Source organism: Convolutriloba macropyga, chromosome 5, assembly GCF_964194025.1.
Source record: "Convolutriloba macropyga chromosome 5, txConMacr16.3, whole genome shotgun sequence".
Lineage (NCBI taxonomy): Eukaryota > Metazoa > Xenacoelomorpha > Acoela > Convolutidae > Convolutriloba > Convolutriloba macropyga.
Genome location: NC_134472.1, coordinates 18,462,688 through 18,480,564, shown reverse-complemented (window position 1 = coordinate 18,480,564; position 17,877 = coordinate 18,462,688). Strand labels below are relative to the sequence as shown.

Genomic DNA, 17,877 nt, shown 5'->3' with positions numbered 1-17,877 from the left:
GACGAAAAAGACAACGAAATTTTTGTACTTTACCTTGACTTCAAAAAAGCGTTCGATACAGTCCCTCACGATCTTCTGATTAACAAAGTGGAGAACCTGGGTGTAGGGGGAAATTTCTTAAAGATTGTAGCCAGTTACCTATCAAATAGAAAACAATACGTTAAAGTAAATGACTCGGAATCTGAAACTGTACCAGTAACCAGTGGTGTCCCCCAAGGATCTCTCCTAGGTCCCCTACTTTTCATAATATATATAAACGATCTTCCACAACAAACATCAAAATGCTCTGCGTTTGGATACGCAGATGATTTCAAGCTTGTACCAACAAATCCAGCAAATATACAAAGTGACCTGGAAAAAATCGAAAAATGGTGCCATAACAACAATATGCAACTCAATGAAAGCAAATGTCACATCCTGCCGATTAAAGTAAACGAAAAAAACTGGCACTCCTTTATACTTAACTCTAAAACTCTCTCAAATAAAAGCGAGCAAAAAGATCTAGGTATAATTATGGCTACTAAGTTATCATGGAAAGCGAATATAAAGAAACGTTGTAGCCAAGCCTGGAAAGCGTTTTATTTCCTAAAACGAAACATATCAAACCTTGCATCGCAAACAACAAAACTCAATGCATATGTCGGCTACGTTATACCAGTCATAAGTTATGCCTCACAAGCATGGTTCACGAATAAGACCGAAAGCAAAGACATCGAGCGAATTCAAAGAAAAGCAACGTGGTGGATAATCAGTAACTGGGAAATTAGTTACAAGCAAAGACTGACCACACTGAAGTTGCTGCCATTGTCATATTACTTTGAATTGCATGATCTATTAATGCTCATCTCACTGCTTAAAGGATCTTACAATATAAAAATACCCATTAAAACAAACAATAATGAAGGGTTGTTAAGCACACGTCAAAACGAGCTAATAACAATTAATAAAACAAGAACAAGGAAGGCTGATGAAAACTTCTGGAAAAGAACCAGTTATTTACTAAATATAATATGATGAGTAGGGAACGTCGATCTCGATCAAATTGATAAGAAATATTTAACAAAAATATACTGGAACTACTTCTTCAAAAGTTATTCAGAAGTCAACTTATGTTCCTGGGCTTTCAACTGCAGCTGTGGACATTGTATCCCGGTGCAGAAGCTCAGCTCAGTCGTTATATGAAGGGTGCAAACCCATTTGGAAAGACCCACAGAAGCCTAAACTCTCTCTCTCTCTATAACAAAATGAACAACCAGATTGTTTGACGAAATTCCAAAACTTCAGGAAATGTCGGAAAAATAGAGTTTTTATTGACACCTATTCTTTATCTCATTTTAATAATTACTAATGCAGAATGTTTTTTTTTCATTTTGCTCCTTCATATAGTTGTTTGTTTGGAAAAGTTGCACAAGTTCGTCAAAAGTTTTATCATTATACAACAACTACAAATCACAAAAATCAGGAGTATTACAAGAGTTGGGTAAACAATCTTGTCCAAAAAGCAGCCAACAAAAAGTCAGGATTATGCAAAAGATAAAAAATGTCCATTCTTAGAAAACTATCACTAAAATCGAAAGCAAAATACAGTAATAGAGAAAAATATCATTTATATCAAATGTTTACACATAATTCATAAAGTTTTCTGAAGATTTCTAGAATGTTGTCGAGACTTTTTAAAAAACTATTGTATCACCGGCAGTTTTTGAACTCCCACTACTGATTTCATTGACTTTGTTCCTATCGACAGTTAAAATTTTTCATTGGTAACCAAATATGCTAATAATTGAGAAAAAAAGTAAACCATCAGCTTTTATGCTTTCTCATCCAATGTCCACTGAAGAAGTGTTTGAAATAATGCATTCAAGGAACAGTGAAATTTAGATTGTGAAAATTAAATGCATGAAATGACGAACCCTGTAGTTGCAGCTAATTTTTTTTCGAGTTTTTCTTGATTACAAAGATTGAAAAAAAGTCATCCTCAAGTCTGAACAAAAACAAAGTTACAGTTTTATGTTTCTTATGACCATCAAAAAAACTAACAATTGCAGATGGAATGCAATAATTCCCTCATTGTCTAAAAGTTTTCTAAATATCTTCGAAAAATCCCTGGACAAAATATTGTGATTTCGTGGAAAAATTAAGCGAGCAACACTGCTAGACTTATCAAAATTATTTAATACAATTAATCATACCATGTGGCCTGAAAGTGCAGAATCTTGTTGTTCAAGGTTCAGGCAGCAGTTTCTAGTCGTCATACATGGCCGACATAATGCAGTAAGTTGAGATTAATATCAAGATATCAAAAAATCAATATGCAAAAGACGTTATTCGACCGGGATCAAACTGGAAATGGCTTTTTCTGATATATTCAATGATTTACCATAATTAGACATAAACAGAAAATAGAATTTTAGCCGATGAAAGTGTTCTTGTTGACAACCACCGATAAGTGTCTGAATAAACTTAAAAAAGTCAATAATTGGAAGAAAGACGTACTCAATTGAAGCGAATGCAAAACAAGTTTCGTTTTCATCGCTTATTTGGTCAGAACATGACACATTCCAAGAAGGTCTTATGTCTGATTCCTCCTTTGGAGAAACACAAAATACTTACAAATAATTTCAGATAAAAAGTTGTTTTGAGCCCCATATAAAATCCGTCAAAACTAATTTTGCATAAAAATTGCAATACTTAATTGAGCGTACCTTACTTGTGCTCATCCTTTTTACCAACACGGTGTCCTAATATACAAAACTGCTACTAAAAAATCTCCCGTCGAGTCTGAAATACTGCAACAAACGTTTCTACAAAAAATTGTTTGGAAGGTAAAAGCATCAAAGATCTACGAGACCTCGAAAGTGAAAAGGATTAAATTACTTCCATAAGAATCAAGTTTTTAAAACGAAGACGCCGTTTAATGGTACCCACACGTTAGAAATAGTACCGGAGTTAGAAAACTCATTAACTCATTTTTTTGTCAAGCACGACCCCAGTGTAATTAAACGAAATTTTATATTCAAATGAGAAAGACATCAACCATTTCCTTCAAAAATTGAGGGACGTTTTTCTATGTGAAAACACTAGACTAGTAATTTTTGGTAGCTTATATAGCAGCAAATTTAGATAAATTGTTTTTTCAGGCACAAAACTGCAGTAGTTTTATGGTGAACTTTTGGTTTTATTAATTCAAAAACAAATTTATTGTTACTATTATAAATTTTAGCTAAGTTTTGGAAGGTATTGCTCATTTTTACTCATGCTCAGATTTAAGCTTGCTAAATCTTCATTTTCACCAGACTCTGGTCGGTTTAAAATGACTATCATTAATTTCCAGCGCATTTTCAGAAATCTACTTTGTCCCGGTACGTGTAATTTCGAACCCCCTCCCATTCCTCCCGAAACGAGTAACGATGAGGATCTCGAGCTGGGTTCAATAATCGTTAAGACCAAGAAGTAAGAACAACTAATCTCTGAACTTTGAAGGCAATAACGTCTTATTTAGTTTTTGAAATAGGCACAAAGTCATTTTGCACAGCTGAACAATTGTGTTTGGTGAAGGCACAAAAATATCCTCTCTTTCTCTCTTGAGAATTCTCGTGATCGAAATACAATTAGTTTTGTACCCCCTTTTTCTTAGCTCGTTCATTGGGTAAAAATACGACCCATGGATTCGCACGTTTAGTTCATACCCATGAACTGCAGCATGCCACTGAAGTCCGAGTTGTTCACGCGTGAGTACCAGTCAGCAGTCTGGCCATAGGCGCCATTGAGTGAGATAACCTTGAGACCAGGCATGAATTCCCACGCCCAGTAGCCCCCCTTCCTGATTGAGTCAAAGGTCGAATTAGGAAGCCATTGGGACCACTCCTCAACTAACACCTGTAGCGTTTAGGTGTTTGTAACTTACCATTTCAAAGTTCACTTTGTTAAAGGTAACCATCTAGATTCATAGCGTTTCTTCAACCAACTCGAATTATGGAATCAGAAATTTGTTTTCTCTCTCAGCAAAGGAGTGAGGTAGATCCGATTGAGCGGGGGGAGGGGAGAATCATTTCTTTGTCTTTTAATTTACTCTGCCCAAGTTTCCATTCCCAAACCCGTTCTTAACTCTATTTATTTCAGAGAGATGTATTAATTCATTTTTTTAAAAAAAAAAATAATGAGAAAAGCTGATGTTTATCAATTTAACCTTTTTTAAAATTTTTTTTTGCATATGATACAAATTGCTACTGTTAAAAATGATAAAATAAGCAACTGTTAGCTTATTAATAATTTGAACAGAAATATATCCGCATAGCTTACATCATAGAGCCAAGACATTGGGTGTGCACTCTCTCCTGAGTCCATGTAGTCTGGCACGAAGAGGTCAACTGGGCATGACTCATGGTTGCCCACTGCCTGTAGCAGAGTCACGTTCCCAAAGTACTTCCGGAGAAGGGAGTTCACCCACCTGTTCACAAATTAAAAACCAATTCATCTCAAGATTAGAAACCTTAGAACCCTCAAAAGTGGCGACAAATTCCATAAATCATCTGAAAGACTGAAGGCACTGAAGCCCATTTGTTCCATACCTACTCTATCCACATAATGCCAAAATACCAACATGCGGCATTAATTTATGGCACTGCAAGGAAACTAGATCTTGTCACAATGAGGACACAACTTTAAATTATTTAAACTTGTCAGGCAAAAAATACGGAACAATACGTTGTTCAATTTTGGCACAACAAGACAAGCATCATTGAAAATACAGTCTGAAAAATAAGGGCAATCCAGTCACAATTGCGTAATTTCTTAGATTCATTATATTTTCTCTGAAAAGCTTTAACACTTTTTAGCACGTTCATTAAACTTTATGACAGCTCTGCACGTCAAAACGGATCATTGATAGTCATTTTTACTCGGTTAGAGGTGTACCCAGACCAATTACTATACCCAGCCATTAGCCAGACTTTTGTACAATCAATAGAAAATCAAGACCTTGTAATTTTTAGTTTTACAGTCCCGACCCTCTCCAACTATGCGTTTATAAAGACGGTGTAGTTAGATGACGCTATGCTCTGAGATCCCAAAATGGTTATTATTTAGACTTCTTTGCAAAAAATGAAAAAAATGAATTAAGAAGTAAAAATTGAATAACTTGGTGATGTTTAGATTCTGTTCCATAGTCTGGTTGTAGACGTCGTGTGCTGGAAGATCGCCAGTGACGAGGACGTAGTCAAAGTGTTCCTGGGACAACTTGGCCAACAGGTTCTCGACTGTCACCACTGGTGAGTCACAATCTGACCAAATAATTAACTGCTTCAGGTCCAGTTTTACCAGCGCTAAGCTATGTGTTTAAGTTTTTTCAGTACTTGTTTTATAGCGTCAATCTTCATTGTTTATTCAAATGTTGGGGGTGCTGAATTAGTCTGTGATGTGAGTTCGGCATGCAACTTACAAGCGAGACTTCCGTATTTGCCAGCTGCCCATAAGTATGAGATGGGTTCTCCATCAATGTCTCTGCAGCACATAGGGTCCTCGCACTGTGCATTAGACCCATCAGAGTAGAACAGATCCACGTGAATGTCTGTCAGGTGCAACACTTTGTGCAGTTCAACTCCCTAGAGACAAAAACTAACTCTTGAAGGATAGATTCCTAATTAAAAATGTTTTCTCATGTGTTCTTATACAGCTTAAAATATCGAACGCTGAGTTTTACCCGAGTCAATGTGATATAAAAACTTTTTAAGAACTAGAACTTTCAGGTTCTAAGTGAGTTTTACATAATACAGTGCTGACTTGACTAATTTTGAAGTTGCAAGATCTGATGATAAGGATAGGTTGGAGCAGATCACATAAAAAGGTTGTATAATATATAAAAGTTTTCTTACTTGAGGTGGTTGAGGTGGTGGGACATACTGTGGGCGAGGGGTGGAGGGGAAGTTTAGGGTCCAGTTGGGCTGGTGGATGGATGGATCTGCGCAGTCATCTCCAAACAGAACACCACAAACCTCATCAGGAGTCAACACGTACTTGTCCGCAATGTAAAGCACTAAAATAATAAGTGACCCGCACCCCAATTAAAAAAAACAGCCGGATAGATCCAAAGCCTGTCAATAATACTTAGTATAAAATTACCAGTGCATTAATCCCCGTTCTAATTTCCTGGTAATTTTTCCGCTGACGTTCCCTCAATTACGGGTGCAAAAGTTAACAAAATTCTCGCCGGGAATCATACCTGTAGTTTTGATATTTGTATGAGATAACAATACAATCTTTTTCCGAAGAAAAGTTTCATAAATATTTCTCAGCATTGTCAAAAACTTCCCTTTAACATTTTTAGAACTTGAGATGATTAACTCTCTGTTTGAAGCTCCGATAATATCATTTTTCAGACGAGCGTCGCCAAAATCAGGGAACAATTACTCAAAAAACAGTAATATGCCTATAAGAAAATGTACCAAATTTTTATTATTTTTGAGAAAGTCTGTAAGAAGCAAAATTTGTGATTTTAGACGCTCAAAGTAGCATGAGCAATCTGTAATGGCATTATTTTTTTTTTAAAAAAATTGAACTCAGAAGTAAATGTCCTTTTTGGAGTTTGGAGCTGTTTTGATACGGCAGATAAACATATTGTCGATGACTGAGAAAAGTTTTCTGCCACCAACTGAAACATCTGCAAGTTGTTATTTCGCAAAATTAGAAAATTACTTCTTTTTACAGTGTTCAAAGTATTCAAGTTTGAATGTATTTGTTCATATGCGTTTTTTATCCGTTTTAAAAATTCAAATTTCAAAATTTTTCAAACTTTTAAAAAATGTTTTGACCATGAGTGTCTGAAAAAAAATTTTGAGTGTCAAAAAAGTCACGGAAAAATTATGGCGCATTATTTATGAAATCACTGTCTTTTTCATATTTGTTCCGACCCCACTTGTGGAGGGAGGAACTATATACTCAAATGGGTTTTACTTTTTTGTTCAGTCAATTTTGGCCGATCGATAAATTCATCGTACAGATATGTGAGTGGTATCATTAAAAATCTCGCCCCGCGTAGAGTTCGGAATTTAAAAGTTTTTTTATTTTCGTGACTTTTGAGTTATCGAGTTATCGAGGTTTAAAGTTTTGCGTGAACACGTGATGTTTGGCATGATTTTGTTCACTTTTTTGTTGAAATCAAGATTTTTTCTATAAAAATTATCAATTCAAAATTACATTTTCTATTGCAAATGGAACACTCTCGTGATTCTAAAAGCTGAAAGGCCATTAAAGTGGTAGTTTTCGTCTCATAGGGATGTTTACTATAAAAAAATCGATTTTTAGTTGAGAGCTGATTTTTTAAAAACCATTTCATGTTTTTTCTTGTTTTTTTTTCAATTCACATGGAGACTAGTCATTTTTAAAATCCAGGTTGTGTTCATGACAAACTTCATTTACCTTCAAATAATGCCCAATAAACAAATAAATCGTTTTTAAGGAATCGACCATTTTTTAATGGCTCCGATTTGAGTTTTAGGGATTTCTTTTTAAAATTTTGATTTTCTTTTTGAGATTTTGATACGACTTCGTAGTCCTACGAAGTAGATTCGTTGACTAGAATTGCAATTGGCTTCCTAAAGAGCATTAAGCAAATCTATGAAGTAATTTGAGGGGACAGCTAAGGGCTGTTAAGATTTAAGAAATAATTTTTCGAAAGAAAATTTTTTAACGAAATTTTGATTTAGTTTTTGAAAGTTTACTAAATTTTCAGAGTCCTATGGCATAGACTCGTTCACTGAAAAAACAATAGATTTCTTAAAAAACAGTAAGCGAACTACGTAGTAACTTGAGTGGACAGCTAATGCCTGTTAAGACTTTAAACATAGTTTTTCGAAGGAAAAATTTTCAATGAAATTTTACTAAAATATCGGAGTCCTATGGCATAAACTCGGTAACTAAAAGTTAAAAAGCTACTTGATGAATATTAAGTGAAATTGTATTGTGCTTTGAGTGGACAACTATTGGCTGTTAAGATTTTTAAAAAATTTTCAAGGTCAGTGTCAGTAAAGAAGATCTACCTTCAGTTTTACTAAAACCACAATTTTGCGGTTAAATGTTTTATCTTCTAACTTTTGGCTCCATGACTTCGATGCCACAAATTTTCAAATTTTAAAAAAAAAATTTTTGGCTAATTTTTTTGCAATTTCGTTTCCTTTTGAAATCTTGTCTCAATATTTTAATATTGATAATTAACATTGGCTAAGAGAAGCCGTTCATTGGATTATAAAGAAATTTTTCAGAGAGAGCTTTTAGTTTATATGGCTTCGACAATTTCTTCTCGCACTTTTCTACTGAATTTTTTTTTGCCTGAAATTGTTGTTGTTTTCATAGTCTTCGGACTTTTTGCGACTTCGTCTTGATGAATAAAAATTGTCATTGCTGTCTTCCTATTGAGCATTGAAGCATAACTTAGCATTTTTATTCACTTCCGTTCAAAGCAATTGAGAATAATGGCTGATGAGACTTCAAATTTAATTTCTTGAAAAAAATTTTTGAACATTAGACGATATTTAACCTTTTTTCTTGAACTCTAAGTCGGTCTCGATATTGACAGGACCCTCTTCTTTTTTTGCAACCAGAATTAATTTGGTTAGCGGTTTTACCTTCTATTGTCTTTAGGATTTAAATTTTACGACTTTTCATAATTTTTTAAAAAAATTTTGGTTATATTTTTTCATAATTTTGGATTTTTTTGAAATCTTAGCATATTTTCTTCTTTTTTACAGTTTCCACTGTAATAGAAAAGAGTTGCGATAGATCATAGACAAAATTGCAGAGAAAACGGTATGGTTTCGATGGCTTCGACACTGTCTTCTCAGTTTTTTCTACTGGTTTTTTGGTTATTGCCTGCGTTTGTTTTATCGTTTTCATAAGCTTACGACTTATTGTGATGAATTATTTTTGATTTAGGAATGACAGAAATTATTGCCTTCTCATTGATGCGTAACTTATTCTAACTTGTTTGGTTATTACTTTCCGTTGAAAGCTATTGAATTCAATGGCTTCGGTACTACGGATTTTCTCGTGGTTTTAATATATCTGTTCTTATATGTTGGTTTTTTGAAGTCATATTGTTTACTAAAAACAATTATATTTTTGTTGAAAAATTATTTGGACATATAAAAGTTTTTAATGAATAGTTCCTTTTTTTAATGGCTTCGACGCTTTTCGTTCTCATTTTTTTTCAAATTACTGTTTTTGCCCGTTTTATGTTCTTTATGTAGTCGTAAAATCTTAGAGGTCTCATAAGCTTCTGCTTGAGTGTTTAATGAATGAAGTTAATCATTGCAGTAGATTTACAGCTGATAGCCTTAAACTTTATGATATTTTGTTTTCAAACGTTTCTTTTTCTAACTTAGATTTTGCTGTTTTATTTGTCAACTTGTATCTAATTCTCATCATCGAGAGGTCCCATCTACTTCCCCGTAGTTCGAATAATAAAGTTGCTATCTAAATTACGTCGTAACTGATGTTTTTTGTTCTACAGTATGCCTTTTCGTAAAAATTATGTTAGTGGTCAATATCTGTCTTCTTTTTTCTCTTCTTTAAGCTCATTCGCGTAATAACAGATCCCAATAATTTTCAAATGAGGCCCAATTGAACATGCTTATTCTTTGAGTATAGCTTTAGCTCAAATATTTTAATTAACATTTGAAATAAAAACTTAATATTCTGATAACATCAAAAGGTTTTAATGGCTTCAATAATTTGTTTTCGTGATTTATAAGAAGTTTTTTCAGTTTTTCGTCATCTTTGGTCCGTTTCTGTGGCTTATTTTTAACCAAAAGCAGATTCTATTGGCTTGGTAATAACTTTTTCAATAAATTTATTAAACTTTTTGTTGAAACCTAATTGTTTCTAGGACGTTTGTAAACACTTGGTTTATAAAATTTTGGTTGATTTTTGAGTTTCGCCTTTTATTGCTTTTTTGTCAACTTGTTACTTAGTCTCATTAATATAAAGTCCCATATGCTTCGTAGTAACAAGAAAATAAACTTGCGTAGTAAAGTTTTCTTCTGATTGTTTTTTTGACATTGCTACTAGATGCTTTTAAATTTCGACGTTTTAATTTTTCCGTAAAATGTTTCCATTTTGCTTTTTTTTGTTGTTTACTTTTTTCTCCCGTAGTCTTATTAAGGGTGGCAGATCTCCTGAGTGCTGTAATGAGGAAGTGCATTATTTAATTCCTTTATTAAATTGTGTACTTTTTTTCAAACTATAAGATCTGTTTTTGATGATATCTTCATTTGGTTGACAGTTATGTCTGAAATGTACATGAACGTTGGTCGGAACATCATGTGCAAACGCACATTAACGAGCCTTATTGTTGGTATTGCAACTTTATTTAGCGGCAAAAAAGTTTTTTTTAAAGATGACGAGGAGTTCCCAGTTTGCTTCAAATTCACAGAAATATCAGTTGGAGCGTGAGTGTGATGCATATTAGAGGTGCTGATTCTTCGACTCTATGATGGCCCATCTTAAAATTAATGAGAAATTTAAACAAAAATTTTTGTTTTCAATTTTGCAAGATAATTTTGCAAGATAAATTTCCCTAAGAACTGCCGAACAAAGGGCAGCAACGCTTTTTTGGTGGACAATTTTATTAGCACATTTTTTCCCCAATTTTTGTCCAATTTCAGAGCTATGAAGAGAAATTTATTTGTAGTTATAATCTACTGAATGAGATCAAAACAAAAGTTTCTATTTCTACCCGCCTTCATGAAATTGCTGTTCAAATTGTTTCATGGTTTAATCATCAAAACATCTAAAGTTTCAACGGTCGGAGACTAAATCATTTCTCAACTGGACCAAAGAAACTTTTGGGAGCTTAAAAGTAATGATTCGCTGCAGTTGTTTTTACAGAAAATTTTTTACATCAAATATAGTTCTATTAGAAAAGAAGCAGCCTTAAAATAAGGATATAAAGTCATGCTTGGCTTATATAAGGTTAATTGTTGTACCCTAGCAGTTACAGTAACTCTATAACTGAAGAAAGGCATTTTTTATAATTTATTTTTATTCCCCATCCAGGTATGTGGTATGTTTCCTAATGCTACTCGGTCTTAATTAAATTACATCGCCGTATGTTTTTTAAAAAACAAGAAGGAACAATACTGGACCATTTCTTCAGCTTTTTTTAAAAAAAATCTCTTTTTTTATATAGACTCAATGAGTTCAAAAAAAGATATATTACCCGGCGTTTTTCTTTTCAAATAAGAACGGTTCGAATAATTTTTAGAGTAAGTTTTTGTGTCAGTAGGACAAAGGAAACGGTAGCTCAACAGCCTTAATGAGGCAGGACGAATTCTGGCAAGGTAAAGATTGAAGCTGTTTATGCTCAAAAGAAATTAGAGAAAAGATAAATTAATTATCAGAGACCCGAATTAGCAAAAGTTGGTGGTGTTTATAGTCCAAAAAACAATTATAAAAATTACAGGATGCTTTAGTTAAAAGGTTAAAATATCAAAAATCAGGCGACTTTGGGGCGCTTGAAGTATGTAATTTCATAATTACGTTCAAAAATTACCTCAAATGAGATCGTTCACAAATTTCCATTAAAAAATTGTTATTAGTAGATAAATAACAAAACTTGACAAACAAACGGCTAAAAATTGGCTCACATTCTTTCTGAAATGTCGTTATGAAACTGCTATGTATATTTTCTTTCTAGGTTTATTTAAATTTCAGAGCTCTATGATGTTTTCTATCTTGTTGTTGGTGGGTAAAATAATAGAATCACCCGATAATTGTTCTAGATGTTAATCTACCTTTTACTCTGAAAAAATTTTGTCAGAACATCTGCTGATTGCATCTGTTGGGTGTAGATCAATTTGATTGAGTTGTCATCAAATCGTTCTCGTTCTAAGTGATTCTTTGTATCGATGTCTTTTGATGATTTGCAAAAAACCGTATTGGTTGCAAGTTTTATGCAACTCAAGTTGTCTCCTCCAATGATTGTGGGCTCAAACTGCCTGCACCGCAGCATTTTTAAAGACAACACAGGCAGTTGAGTTCCCGAACGGAGTCTTCCAAACCCTGTTATTCTACTTCACACGATGAGAGTGAAATTGTCATTCTCGGTTGCTTCTTGATTTGCCAACTGGCAGATGCCCATGGTCTGCCAGCCTCAGTTGTCTGACAGCCTGTGGTCGATAGCCTATCATTGACATATCCACCCCAGTGAGTGTCTGTTTTGACATCAGGAGTGCTGTTGCTGCTTGATTGGAAAAAACACTGTAAGAGGTTAATTACGTTGTAGATTTGCATGCGCTTTCTGACATTGAAACTTTTAAAAATCGGGTCATTCATGGACCGTGATAAAACACTTGAGATTCACATAATACGATGGTACGTCTTCAAGTTTGCTCAGCTAGGAAAAAAGTTAAACCTACTAGACTAAAAAACGCGTGTGAATCTACTCCTCTTACAGAAACACTTCGAGTTACTTCAACATTTTTATGCTGGTGTTTTAAGGGCTTTGCTGTCTTGCGTCCGTTCTAAACCATTTCGATTGTAGTTTTCATGATTTAAAGTGACTCCGTTCTGTTTTCAGCCCCCGCATTCGAAGAAACCATTCAAGATCTCATTTGTCGTATATTATAATCTTTGAATTTAGTGAGTTTTTCAATTTGTTTATTTGTGTTTGACTGTTTCCCGCAATGTCTAAGTCATCATTCCATATCAAAAGAAACAATTTTCCGTCCTCGCTGGTTGAAATCCATTTGTTTTGGAAACAAAAAAGTACAAAACTCCTGATACTAGCTTACAAACCAGCTTTTGCCATCAGGGTCTACTTATTCAAAAAAATTGTTTCTTTGGATCGACTTCTTTGTCTATTTCAGGATGCAAGTAAGCTGCTTTTACATCCAAGTGGTTAAAAAAATAACAATAGGTGATGACGCTAGTAGAGCTTTAAAGGTTTTTGGTTTGCCTGTGGGAGCAAAAGTATCTGAACATACAGTTCCGTCATATTGATTAGAACCTTTTGCTACTTTCCGAGCTGGAAATCCATTGATAATTTCGTTTGGTAATGTTAAACTTCGTACTATCAACCACCTGGAATAATGGTTGGCCCCTCTCTTCTGCAACTAAGTCTCAATTTTCCGTTCCGTTAAACTGTACCATCTATGATTCTATTGCTTCAAGCCTCTGGTTTTTTTTTTATTTTGAAATAATAGTGCCTTCAAAAAATTCAGTTCTGTTTATTTGTTTTTTTGTGCTTTGTACAACAAGGAAGTGGTTTTTACCAAACAGTTCTAGAAGTGCTCTAGACCCTTCAATCCGCTAATGTTTTCTTTATTTTGCTGCTTCCTTTCCCGAACTTTTCCTTTCGTCGTACTCTGACCGAGTTTTTCCTCTACCTAAAGAAATATCTATTTGATCTAGTTTGCGTATCATTTGCGTTCTCGTGGGTCTTTTTACATTTTTTGTTGAAAAGTTCGACAGATACTCAAGTTTTTGACGGCAATGGTTCTATCTTTTTCACTGAGATTTTGGGCCTGAAAATCAATTTTTCCTTTTGGTTTAACACCTGGAATTTGTTTCTTGTTAAATTGACTTCAGTTACTCTATTTTCTTCACTTTCTCCTACGCTCTGTGTATCAGTTATTTCAATCTCTGAACCTAATTGACCAGAATTACTTGTACCCTGAAGTTCTTCTCTTGCCTCGTCAAAGTTCTACTATAAAAATCTGTCTTCGAAATATTCAGATTTACTGTGAAAACCTGGCATGTTGTTTTCCTTGAACATAACAATTCTAGACGTAAACATCTGCCTGGTTTTTATGTTTTGCAATAAGTACGCTGTTGTGCTATGAGAGTGTACAAGGAGAAAACACTTTGTAGCGTCAGCACAATTTTTGCCCAATAGCTTTTTGGCAAATTGCAGTTTATAAGAAGGAGTTTTGCATCCTCAACAACTGTTCTGTTCAGACCTTCTTTAACACAATTTTGCTGGTGTGATTCAGGAACGGCTGAGCCATTTCTTTGGTTAAGCAACATTTTCAAGGCATCGTTTTGAAATTTTTTCCATTAACAGTTCTGCAAACTTTTTTCGGCCATGTTCAACATACTCTTTCAAATCTAGCAATGATTGAGTTTTGCATTTCATAAGTTTACTGCTGCGTAGTTACTTACTTCATCTATGAAACTGGTTGCATTACTGTTGCCACATATACTTAGTGGATTCCCTGTGGCCCATATCCTGTTAGCAGGATTAAGGACAAGGTAGCCCAACAATCCCGAAACGAGAAGAATAGAGTGGAATATTTATCAGAAATCGGTTGTATTTCTTGTCTGAGAAATGATTTTAATGTTTACAGTTTATCTTTGTTAAAAAGTTAACATATAAAAATGGGTCGATTGTGGGGTGTATAAGGTGGCGTCATTTCTTAATTACGTGCAAAAATTTACTTCACTCGAATTTGATCACAAAGTTTTGTATACCATTTAATATTAGTAGATATAAATCAAAATTTGACAATTATACAGCTCAAAACTGATTCAAATTCTTTTTCAAAATGATAAGCTGTAGTTGTTGTTATTAATCTGGTTTTTAATCAAATTTTTTTTCTTTCTGATGAGTTTCTTATAAATCTGGTGTTTTTAACGTAATTTGGTTTTCTAAGCTGTGAGATAATTTCTGAGTTTTTTCGATGTAGCAGCAGTAGAACTTATATTAACAATATATGTCAAATTTCGCATCCCACCTCTTTTGACAAAAAATTGCAAAATTTAGGGTAATTTGAACTTAAAGTCACTAATGCATTCGATGAACGATTGTTGTTTCTTACCCGTGGGCCCCCACTCTTGTATCCCCAGCACGCACACTCTAGGACTGATTAGTCCGGACAAAACACAACTGGCACCAGCTATCACGTATGCAAAGTCCACCAACTTGTCATTTTTCAGAACGCTGTCAATAACTGGCGCCAATTCCAAGCAAAGGTCGCACTTTTCGTCCTCGAATCTTGACGTTTTTCCCACGTTTTCCAGGTGAGTCGTAATCAACTCATACGTATCCTTGAATAAGTGCTCATCATCCGCAACAATTTGCCGGATAATGTATTCCAGATCAATATTTTGCTCGTTTTCCAAGATGTATTTGGTCAACTCCTGCTCAAGTTTACTTTGCGGTTGATATTTGAGAGCTTTTGGTGTTTTCTGGCCCTGCACTGTGGTTAAAACTCCCAGAAAAGTAACCGCTGCTAAGAGCAGCCAAACGCGCAATAGTTTAGTCATACGTAACAATAAGAAAGAAAGCTGAAACCGAAATAAGAACTGACTTTATAGAGCGAAGGTACGCCTTTGTGTACACTAAGAAACAAACTTAGCTGATCAATTTTGTTGATCAACGGAATTGAAACGTCAACAAATATTTAGAAATAACATAGTACTCTCAATTATAAGTACGAGACTCAATCTAAAGTAACTATTAACAAAGTTTTTGCTAAAAATTATAATTTCAGGTCAATGGATTGTATTATAAGCTGACCGACTTTTGTCTCGTTGAATGCAATGAAGTAAATCCTTTTTATCCGCATTTTTATCCGAAATTGTTAGTTTTTACTGCATTCACTGCAAAAAGTCCACTTGTTTTTTTTTGAAAGTCATTATCATCTTTTCCAGTGCATTGCATCAAAAAAATATGTATATTCCTTGTATGACTACTATTATTTCATAAAGATTCATATATGAACCTAGTAAAATTACCAAATAAAAACTTTCTCAAAGTATGACTGCATTGATCTTTTTTTGGTATCATTAGTTTAGGGCGTAATGATTCAAGAATTTTAGGATTAAGTTCTATTTTTTAATGATCTTTATATGACTACTAAGAAATCATACAACTAATATATGACCTAGTATGACAATTAAGAGTTTTGTCTGATGAGAAACCCGGGTGCATTGTGGTGAAGACTAATGTTTTATCTACTCATTTCGCGCCAATTCTCAACTATTTTTTTCTGAATATTCTTCTGCCCAGGCAGCCTAAACAATCCGCTTGTGTCGTTTATATGCAATATTGCCATTTAAAACATCAATTTTGATCGGCTATTACATGCCAACAACTTTCTGTTTTTTCAAAGTCAAGAAATCTTAATTTCTAGTACTAAGAAACAGAAGGTATTCCAAGATTTCGGACAGATTTCAAACAAAACGAGTATAATAACAGTATATCTTGTTTTACATACAGAATTTCAGAAGTACTTGTTCGTTGTTCTGAGGCTATATAGTTCAAGACCAAAATCTGTGTGACTAACTGCTGCTATGTCTAGTCTTCTCATCTGCTTGGGCGGTATATGAAGAGATCGGTTGCTCTCAATAAATTGGGACTAAAATTGAGATCTCGGTTACCCCAATAGCCATATGCAGAGATATCAATTTCTCATCATGTAACAAAAGCTTCAAGCTTCTTTTTTGACCAGTTGACTTCATGATTTGGTTAAATGTGTCTCGAGAAAACACCCAAAAAGAAAAATCTCAAATGCCCGATGACTCGAATTGGCAAATTAAGGAATGGTTGAATGGTTGAACGAACAATGTTAAAACCACTCAACAAGACATTTATTAAGGCCATAATGATTCTTGAAACATTGAAGGTGAATGTGCAAAATTTTTGTCACTGTATTCAGAACGGCGTCTGTTTTCATCAATTATGACAAAAATTGGGAGTGGCCAATTTTTCGAAAATTGTGTGAATCTAGCAGTTAATATCACTATTAAATGCAATTTGTAGCTGTTTTTTTTTCAACACAGTGACCGCCTTCACCGAGAAAAACAGTTAAGTCATACAAAATTTCAACCGCATTCATCTCAAATCCTTCCTACATTTTAGCAACTTTAGCTGTTGAAACGTTGGAATGTCTCGAATGCCGAAGTCGTACAACTTAGGAATCAAATATACTGATTTAAAAAGTTTTCAAGGCAGAAAAAGTCGTCTAGTAAAAGTCTTCTTGCAAAAGTATGCATCAGCATCCAAGATTTTCTTGCAAGACATCCGAAAAAACATCCGAAAAACAGAAAAAAACGCCTAAAAAACCGAAAAATAAATTTGTTAAAAAACACTAAAAACAATGGAGGTTGGGGCTCCAAAGAGCGCTATATAGCCTAAAAACCTATCTTATGTAGCCTAGAAAACTATTCTATCCTATGTAAAAACCCAATATTTATCAAATTTGGGCTTGTTCTCTAAAATTCCCAATATGATCCTGATCCCCCAGAGCTATAGCCCAACATTGTAGTATAATTACGATAGCGGGGTATGCGTTATATATGCCACTAAACTGTGAAGAGAGGATATAATGGAAACAATTCATATTGCCGAAATTAGTTTTAAAGTCAGTTCCGGTTGAAACGTAAGATTTGTCGACTCTAAATTGGATAAAGTATTGAAACTGCAGATTGAACAATGTCAAAATAGCTAGAGAGCGCTAGTATGCTAATACAAGAAAAGACCGTTTGACAAATTTGTTCAAAATTGTTATCGAGTCGATCAAATGAACGAAAAGCTCAAAATAAGAATGAGTTTATCAAAGGCGGGACTACAAAGTATCCTTGCTATTGCGATATTAATAGATGGCGTGTCGGTTATTCGATATTTACCAAGATCAATATTGCTATTTAATGGTTCGTCACGCGATCTTTAAATTTACTTAAGATGGCGTTGGTTGAGCAGAACACACGAAGACTATCATCAAGAACGATGCAGCATAAGACAAAATTAATTCAAAATGGGGTAATTAAATTCATCGAATTAATGGCGGTCTGAAATAGTTTGACCTCCGGGACAGTTTCAATGAACCCAATTTACCCATCATGCTAAATAATCGTTATATAACATTGACGTACCCCAAATAT

General features: G+C 34.3%; 1 protein-coding gene across 2 annotated transcripts in view; it reads right to left on the bottom strand.

The window, feature by feature from the left end:
- Positions 1–17,529, bottom strand: part of LOC142339850 (sphingomyelin phosphodiesterase-like) — a 35,185-nt gene extending 17,656 nt beyond the window's left edge. The window contains exons 1-7 of one of the 2 annotated variants that reach the window (XM_075390166.1): positions 17,391–17,529; positions 14,811–15,279; positions 5,874–6,034; positions 5,441–5,603; positions 5,141–5,282; positions 4,303–4,450; positions 3,690–3,879 (exon numbers count right to left, since the gene is read on the bottom strand). In XM_075390166.1, coding sequence (XP_075246281.1) covers positions 3,690–3,879; positions 4,303–4,450; positions 5,141–5,282; positions 5,441–5,603; positions 5,874–6,034; positions 14,811–15,258 — 1,252 coding nt within the window. In that variant the 5' untranslated portion in view covers positions 15,259–15,279; positions 17,391–17,529. Of the gene's footprint in view, positions 1–3,689; positions 3,880–4,302; positions 4,451–5,140; positions 5,283–5,440; positions 5,604–5,873; positions 6,035–14,810; positions 15,280–17,375 lie in introns of both variants that reach the window. The other variant, XM_075390165.1, reaches the window with a different exon arrangement.
- Between the last annotated feature and the right edge of the window lie 348 nt (positions 17,530–17,877).